This window comes from Trachymyrmex septentrionalis, unplaced genomic scaffold (genome assembly GCF_001594115.1).
Source record: "Trachymyrmex septentrionalis isolate Tsep2-gDNA-1 unplaced genomic scaffold, Tsep1.0 scaffold205, whole genome shotgun sequence".
Lineage (NCBI taxonomy): Eukaryota > Metazoa > Arthropoda > Insecta > Hymenoptera > Formicidae > Trachymyrmex > Trachymyrmex septentrionalis.
The window spans coordinates 40,921-50,660 of record NW_017305234.1 but is presented as its reverse complement, the minus strand read 5'-3'; the positions used below and the strand labels follow the sequence as shown (position 1 = coordinate 50,660).

The 9,740-nt window shown below is 32.4% G+C and overlaps 1 protein-coding gene across 1 annotated transcript in view; it reads right to left on the bottom strand.

Annotated features, from left to right (window-relative positions):
- LOC108747939 overlaps nt 1-9,740 on the bottom strand; it is a 100,199-nt gene that overhangs the window by 88,110 nt on the left and 2,349 nt on the right. Inside the window, exon 2 of the mRNA XM_018485840.1 lies at nt 1,945-2,170. Coding sequence (XP_018341342.1) covers nt 1,945-2,170 — 226 coding nt within the window. The remainder of the gene's footprint in view (nt 1-1,944; nt 2,171-9,740) is intronic.

Sequence of the window (9,740 nt, the reverse complement as noted above, 5' to 3'; positions counted from 1 at the left end):
GCATCGAAGGAGGAGCTGAACAAGATCACAAAAAATAATTTTTTGAAGTGCTTCGAGGATTGGAAAAAACGTTGGCACAAGTGTATAATATCTGATGGGGATTACTTTGAAGGGGACAAAATAGATATTCATGAATAAATAAATAATTTTTGAAAAAACACAAAATTCGCGATACTTTTTGAACAGACCTCGTATATGTATGTTTATGTATTTAGATTAAATATATAATATTTTTAATATATTTTAATATATTTATATACATATTAACCATATTATTATTTCTTTGACATTTATGCCTAAATTCTAAACAAAATTGTAAGGTTCGTAACATATTCTCGTAAGATTTATAAGAATTTTAAAGTGTTTATATCTTTATATAATAATTCGAGTTGATCTTTTCTTTTTTTATGAAACTTTTAAGAGTATTTGGAATAATAAAGGCGAGTTTGTACAATTGAATTTTATTGCTATCGGAAAGAAACTTTCAGATATTGATTTTATATAAGGAATAGTAAAGTTTTTCTTTAGTGTGTGCATGAATTTTTTCATGTATTATGTTCGAATTGTTAATACAATATTTTATTCTTTTTGTATGGAAGAAAAAATAAACTAGATTGGATAGCCATTGCTTAAGAAAATGTTAATTGCATTGACAAAATTTTTTTGTTGGAAACGAGGGTGAGATAGTAGAATTATCCACCATACCAATAATAAAGCCTATTTATGACACATAGGTTAATGTAACACTACCTAATGGTAACACACTTTTATGACACATAGTTTAGTTCTTTCTGTGATTTTATATTTTCTCAATTATATTATTTTAAATTATATATTTTTTGTAATTCGATTCGGATTATTTTAAAAAGGATACTTTGTGATTATATATCAGTAACTATGTTAATTGCGATTATATACTGAATTTTATTAAGTTACATTGTATTCCATTAAGATCTCGTAAGTATTATCTGCAACTTCACCAAATGACTATAATGTATGACTCAATTATATACCAACTGTGGCGACAGATATTTATAAGAGGGATCGTCTAAGAGAACAAATCATGTTAATTCCTATTTCTTTTGTAATTACATGCTGTTAAATGGTCGTTTGTTCAAAATTAAATTTACTTTTATTCGTATATTGAAAATGACACGATCATTGTCGAAATATATGTTTGTTATTTGAACATTAAATGTTATTGTTTAGCTCGTAGCCCTTCTTTTTTATTTGTATTAATTAATTGGAAAAAACACATATTCAACAAACGTAAACAATTGGGACTTTAAATAAAACGTACTGATTATTAGGCAGAAGCTCACAACTGTCATTAAAAGACAAAATATAACTATACAAAATCATACTAAAACCTATCTGAACTTATGGTACCCAACTTTGGAGTATCTCAAATATTGAAATATTGCAGAGATACCAATCAAAGGTCCTTAGGATCATTACCAATACTCCTTAGTACATTACAAATGATACACTCCACCGTAATCTTAAGGTACCAACTATTAAAGAAACAATCGAGGAATATTGCTTAAAATATTGAGACAGACTAGAAAAGTACCCAAACAATTTCGCTATCAACCTTATGCGTAACAGAAGAATAGTGCGAAGGTACCAAGTGGAAGATACCTACAGATCTACTAACCTAATACTCCACAGTAATGCACTTCTAAATAACATATTTGCAAGATTGTGAATATGCTTATGTACTGTATAAAAATATGACATTAATCATATGCCTTCTCTTACATGTATATTAGGACAAATGTATTGCTGAATGTTCTATTAATAGTAACAGTTGAAATAATATTGGATATTGAAAAAAAAAAAACATCATGTGCTGCTATAGAAATTGAAGATTTTTAATTTTCTTGCAGCCATGGTCACGTTTATCAATTATCTCTATCTGATTTCTAGCTCGACATTACTTACCGGTATCTGCACAAACGTCCCGTTGTTTAGTTGGGGATACGAGTACAGTGGTATTACAGGCACGGTGTTATTCTTCAGAAAGATTGGACCCTGGATAGGCGTGACATGCGTGTTCATCGGTATGTCGTGATCTTCGTCATCATAGTAATCATCGAAATCCAATACAGCATGTACCGAAGTCTTAGTATCAGGACCGATAGAGCTCCCGCCATTGACACTTGTGTAACTTTAAACAAATTTAACTGGGTATCAATAGTAGTGTGTCGAACAATTACCGCATGTGTACGTACACTGAGAAAACAGTTTATTTGAAAGAAAAAAATATTAAATATTTCACGAAAATTATTTCTTTGAAGGGTCCTTGAAATATATTTACTAGTTTCAAGATACTGTATCTGCTTTAACAAAAATCAATTTTTTTTTAATGACACGTCATGTTGTACATATGCAATCATATTCAGAAGAACGATAAAGATTTAATACAAGTAAATTACAGTGTAACTTTTTTAACTAATGGTATGATGAATCGTTATTTCTTAGCTTTATTTTTTTCGTTTCTTATTGAGTGTAATGAATGCTGCATTTCTGCCAATCTGCAAGTAACTTGTCTCAATGGATGAATTTTAAATTTGTAATCGCTGATAAAAACTCCAAAGTGAGCCGAAACATTTGAAATAAAATGAAGATAACCATTAACATCTGAGGATTATCTACTTCTCCTATCTCTTCGCATTGTTACGTCCATACCCTTAGAAATTTTAAATTTATGATTCTATTGGAGAGAAGAGGAGCGGAAATAGTGAGGGTCTGGAAGAACGATCAGACTTTTGTCTCGTAGGTATTCGCACAGAGTACCGCGAGTCGAACGCACTACTCGCCTCGGAATATGGGTCAATGTCCTGCAAAGATGTTATGACACCTTTTTCCTTCGAGCGGAGCAATCGTCGGTCCGAATTTTGAGTCAAGGAATCTAATCTCTTTAACTCAGGAGTGGATCATGTGCGATCTCTGAAAAGGCAAAGTTAACGACAACGAAGTCTTAGGGTTTCAAATTTAGAGAACGAGGGAGATGTAAAATTATTAACATTGTTTATTATTATTAATCATTATCAATCTATCATTAACAGATTACAAGTTTAATACAGTACAATTACAAAAAATAGAGAAAAAGATTATACATTAATAAATTTATTATGACGAACTAATTTATACATTAATTAATATGATTACTAGAATAAAAAGAAAGAAAAATTTACAAATTGACGAGATAATTGTTATTAACTATTTTTATGTTATTAAATTGCCAGAAAATGAAGTTTTAGAGCGAACAGAACTGACAGGTTTTTGTTTATTCTATTTCGCGTATGGTAACGGAGAAAAGAAGAAAAAGATTGAAAAAGAATTCCACCGGAACTAAATATGAATAGGCGAAATTCAGAATAAACATCAGAATACGAGAACGAGGAGGTTAGCCGGTAATTCTACGCCAGATTTCTTATAGATCAAAATAATTGGGCCCGATCGTAAAAATCCCCTCGGGAATAGGTAGTCCGCGGGAATTATCTAACGAGTGATTCAAATGAGTGACTCAATTCTTGAATGCGGAAATAGGATCTCGGTGGAGAAGGAATTTCTTCTAGGAACTCCACGCTGTCCGTGGAGTTCATCGGAGATAGAGTTCCTCTGGGGAAAACGGGATTGAGATGATGGATGAATCGGGTGTTAGCGGAGGGGTGTCAAGGAAAATTCGCTTCGTCAGAGCGTCCGAAAACGGACGGAGATCGAGACGGAGATCGAGGAGAAAGGAGTTCGAGAGGGAAGTAAAGGAGAAGGAGGAGATATAACCTCTAACGCGTCTCGGTTAGCAGGTAGAACCGGCGGAGCCGGTGGAGGCAATGCGTCCTCAGCTGAGTGACTCCGATCCCGAGAAGCCTTAAAGTACTCTTGATATACTTGGTCCAGAAGTTTCCGCACTTCACGGTAGGCCCGGCTTCTAAGCCAACTCTTGTGGGGGCATGGCACTATGATTTTGCGTTAGGCTAGGTTTTGCGGTGAATATACGGATACATAAATTAAGAAGGGATTACTGCTACTCTGCAAGTCTTGACTTTCGAGGATGACTGTCGGAGGTCCGACCTCTGTGATTGTAGGACTCTAAAGGGAGGGTTGACCCAGCGATTTAGAGGCTTCGGTCGAGTCACTTGAGTCACCACAGTAATAAGCAAATAAGATCGCTTGATCGAACTGATCGCGGCTCACCACTAAAATCGGTTAAGCGATCTGGTTGCAGGCTGGCAAAGTGTCGGCTGGCTAAATAATTTTTATAGTATAATCGCGAACCGGCATAGTTTCGTATCGGAGATGGAGTTTGACTGGCTGACGTTTTCGCGAAGGGCCTCCTTTTTATATTCGCGAATTAGTAGTGTCGCGTGCAGGTCATGCGTATGGTCTAATCTAGGATTAGGATTAAAGGTATCGATTATAAAATGAGATACTGGGATATATATATAAAACAATTTCCGTCATTGACTATTTGCCAGATGCTCAATAGTTTAGAGCCACATGTGTCATTTATTACAGACAACTACTGTTTCAGTTTGTCATTCTTAATTTATTTACTTCTTCTGTTCCTCGGGATAAAGTTTGTCTATTCGACACTTGGTTCAAATATTTAATCCAACAACTTCGTCTTGAGTAGATTATTAGTCTAAAAAGGCGAATATTATTCGACTCGTCACTATTGTAACTTCTTATGATAGAAACAAATGATCTATTACTTGTTAATAACTTTTATGGTGATGACAAAAATTCTAATCAAAGAAAAGAACTGTGGAGTCTGGACGTAACAACATCTACAACAGCATATAACTTTCATTAGCCTCAACTGAATTTTATTATTTTTTATTGTTATCGCATAAAATATTTATGCGATATATGTTTATTCCAGTGAATGTTTGCATTAATAGTACTAAATATTTCCTTTCTTAAAGCAAACAACAAATATATACGGGGTGTCTCAAAAGCGATTTTTGCCAATCGCTTTTGTGTAAATAGAGCGGACTAAACTGAGTTAAAAAGTTTTCTATCATTTTGCAATTTTTGTAATAGTTAACAGGATATTAATTACTAAAAATTGCCAAATATTGGTCTTGATTAATTTTTTACTTGAATATTATCAACTTTACAGAACAACTGCAAGAAACTCGCGTAGAGCTCTTGAAAATCGTGTACGATATAGATAGTCAGACACGTACGCACGTACGCACGCACGCACGTACGTACATGTACGCACATCAAATCTCGGGGATCTATCGTCGGCTTCATCAAAGAAAATCGACACGCTAAAGCGGTATCGAAGAAAGACATGTCGGCATTTTCATCATAAACGATCATTCTTCTAATCTTTATGTCTTTATTCACGCTGCGTCGTCGATCTGTCGCCTTGTCCGAGGCCCCTTTGGGTAACTACCAATCGGGAAGGAGTTGAGGATTTTGGCGACAAGATCGACACGATCCACAGGCAATCTTTCGAGATTTGAGCAAAGATTCACCTAGTGAACCCGTATAGACCTCCGAATGATGCGTGCTTAATTGCGTACAGTAAATCATCAGTGACTCGGAACGGATTCAAAACCGTTCCTAGGCGGCGTTTCGACTCAGGATATAACACCCTATTACAGGCGTTGTCGAAGAGCGACTCAGGGCGAACCATCGTCCCCAGGCATTGTCGCGATACGCGTATCTAATTTACTGTAATTCATTCTACTGCGATAGTTGACTTCAGTTCTTGTGATTATTAAACACATATTGAAACAGATAATTTGCATTTTCAAAATACATGCAATACATTGTGTATATTGTGAGACTTAAAGTAAACTCTTTTACGCGAAAAGACAGTGTGAATATTAATAGTATTCCTACAGATAGACTAAATAATATACACACATACAAGGTGAGTAAAAATTTCCCGAACCGGTGAAATGAAACCTCGAAAGCATTTTTGAAAAAACGTGTCCTACAAAAGTTGTTGGGTTTTAAATGATTTATTCATTGATATGATCAGTTTTACCTTGAGTGGTGTCGTCAAGGTTAGATCAAAATCACATCGATTTTTTTTAAATAGCACTTCCTATTTTTAATTCCAGAATCTAATAGCTGATGTCAAAAGCTTTTTAAAATACTACAATACAATTATTTTTTATAAAGTACTTTTCGAGTTATAAAACTTGAAAGTTACAGTACCGCCGGCATTACGCAAGGTATCCGAACGATTAAAATTTCTTGAATATTGTTCAGGATTATGTCCTGGATAACATTCGTTAAGATTAAAGTCATTGGAAATTTGTTCTCTTATTTTCATTTTTACACTAAAAATTTATTTTTATGTAATGTAGGCGCAATTAGTCAACGGAGAGTAATTCTCCATTTGATCATGTAAACGGTTCTTCTTAACAAGTCAAAATTTGTAAGATTTAAATACAAAATCCCTATGTTAACAAAACTGCTTCTATATTCATTCCATTTAAAAAATTCACCGGTTGTACTAATAACTTGCACTTCCATCCTGTTACTCACAATTAAGAATACAAATTATATAAAATTTGTCGATTAGACGTGTGTCTTCGTCCGTGTCTACGTAACGTTTAAAATTATAAACTGATGTGTCAATATAACATTGAGTTAAAATAAAATAAATACAAAAATAAAGTCTGACAAACATACCAATAATCTAATAACAAAATATATAACATCTTTTTTAAAAACATAATGCTAATTATTAAACTGATCAAGAATTGATGTGTACCCATGATAAAAAAATTCGGTGTCAGTCTGTAAATTGAGCGCATTCGTTTGCAATTTTATGTGTATCCTTTCAGATACTAATCTCTTCCTAAGATATCTCTTTCTATCACTTTAACATTCTCCCAATCTATCGCATTATGTTGCAACCCATATTCAACATGACAGATCTAATACCATTATTCTTGCGTAATTAGCTTTTATGTTCGTTAATTCATGTACTCAATTTTCTTTTAGTCTGCCCAACATATTTGCATCACAATCTTTACACGGTACTTTATATACAACATTTTTACTACTCATTAATAGACGAACTTTTAAGCTCTGATCATGTTCAATTTATTAAAACCAAAAAAGGCTTGTAAGTTTAAATCTGAGTCTTTATATTAATAAATTTTTTAGAAATATTAGAAATGTATGGTGAACCATTGTTTTTTATTAATATCTTCAGAGTTATTATCTCCTCTTATCTTATCAACTTGGTTATTAAATAATTTGTTTAATCTTTTGTTTATTATAATTTTTGTCAAAAATAAATTTTAAAGGATAATCATTACTCAAAAGATGTTAACTATAAAAGAGAGATTTTTATAAAAATATCTAGAATGTGAAAGAAGTATTGTCTCTATCTATAGTATTCATTATAAGTCCTTTTTTTCTGGAAAGAAGGGCTCTCAGACAGAAAATTAAGAAACCTCTCTGAGAATGTAGGCTTCCTGTACCAGTCAAACTTTAAAACTTTATTATTATTATTAATAATGGGGAATCACATCTAAAAAATGTAGTTTGTCTCCAATTTCTACTGTAAATTTGAGTCTATCGTAGAAAGAATTAAAAACATTTAGTATTTCTTTAGTTTTGTGATGAGGTACAGCCATAGCTATGTCATCGACATATTTAAAATAAAATAGTAAGTCTAATCTTAGAATTAAAGCCCTTCTTTCTAGATTCTATAACACAATGTCTGTTATGTATTATGGGAGATAAAACCCATGGGTGTACCGAAACTTTGTCTACATATTTTATTATCAAAAATGAAATACGTTGATTTTAAAATAAATTCTATTGCTAATATAAATTCTTCTTTAGGTATGGAACAATTCTTCTTAATGTAATCCTACCTGTTCTCAAAACTTTCCAAAGCCATTTTAATAGGAATGTTCGTGAACAATAACATCAAGTGATATTTAATGTCATGTCCTACTCAAGAACTACCCCTTCCAATTTTTTTTATCATTTAAAAACTGTTTTCAATGTGACTAAAACTTTAGAATGCTCTTATAGATAATATTGTGACATTAGAAATCGGTGCATTCCTATAATCATTTTAATAATTAGCATTATGTTTTTTAGAAAGATGTTATATATTTTGTTCATTAGATTATTGGTATGTTTGTCAAATGGACTTTATTTTTGTATTTATTTTATTTTAACCGAATGTTATATTGACCTATACATCGTTTATAATTTTAAACGGTACATAGACACAAACGAAGACACACATCTAATCGAATTATATAATTTGTATTCTTAATTGTGCGTAATAGGATGGAGATGCACGTTATTAGTACAACCGGTGAGTTTTTAAATGGAATGAATATAGAAAGCAATTTTGTTAACATAGAATGGGATTTTGTATTTAGATCTTACAAATTTTTACTTTAAGAAGAGCCGTTCATATGATCAAATGGAGAATTACTCTTAGTTGATTAATTGCGCCTACATCAGAATAATTGCATTTAAATTTTGGATTATTAAGCCTAATGTTATATCATAAAGATGGCTGAAAAAAGCAATCGAAAGATCGGAAATATATAAACAGGTGAAGAATAAAGAAGAATTGTAACGTAAATTAATAATAAATGTGTACTAGCTCTTAGTTGCCTATTGTTTTTGTAATATTGATTTTATGAAATGTCCTGTTGTTTGTGGACTAATTGGACCAAAACAATTTAATTAGTGAAATTAATAAGCGTTTATTACCTTTGTCTCTCAAGTTTTTGGTGATTTCCAAATATTCCAGAATGCAACACATAAACTAGGTCTTGATTTAAAGAAGAATAGATGTAAATCTGGTTAGAAAAACCAGGTTTAAACGTCTTAATTAAATCAAGTACTGTTATTGTAATTTCAGTCGACGATTTGAGTGTATTTGTAATATCAATCAAGATTTTAGAGCCCATGTGCTGCTAACAGTGTTGTTAGTTTTTCCATTGCATTCTTAAGTTTCAAGTAAGCCATGGGAGGATCTTACGAAAAACATACCCAAAAACACAACCTAAAAACACACCCAAAAAGCATCCAAAAAGATACCAAAATAGAATCGCGTAATTTTGAACACCTAAATAGTATAAACGGCGTTTATACTGTTGAACGTTAACGCCAAAAAAACACCAAAAATTACACTAGAAAAACACAAAAAAATTATAGTGTAATCACCGAAATATAAATAATGTAGACACTCTATATATATATATGGGTCATTCTCCGTCAACCGATGAACCCGCCTACCCAAAATTGGTTTCCATAAAAATAATCGAGTAAAGGCTTAAAATTCGTAAAAAAATAAGGGCTAACAAATGCCGTGTGCAGATTTTTACTACACAAAATGGCCGACACAATATGGCGGCCAAAAGGTAGAATTCGAATTATAACACTTTTTCATCACAAAGGAAACATTCATTTAGGGTGTTTTTGGGATCGCTGATTACGAATCCATCATCAGATTTTCAAAATTCAAAATGGCGGATTCAAAATGGCGGATGACAAAAACTGAAATATAAACTGACTGGAATAATTCTCATTACTCGGGGTATTATAAAGGTCACAGAATACAAATTTGGTACCAGATTTCCAAAATCCAAAATGGCGGATTCAAAATGACAGACGAAAATCCGAAAACTTGAATTTATTTATCAATTCTCATTTGTTACAATGTTTAAAATGGCGCTGAATATGAATCCGTTTTCAAATTTTCTAAATTTGAAAAGGTGGAT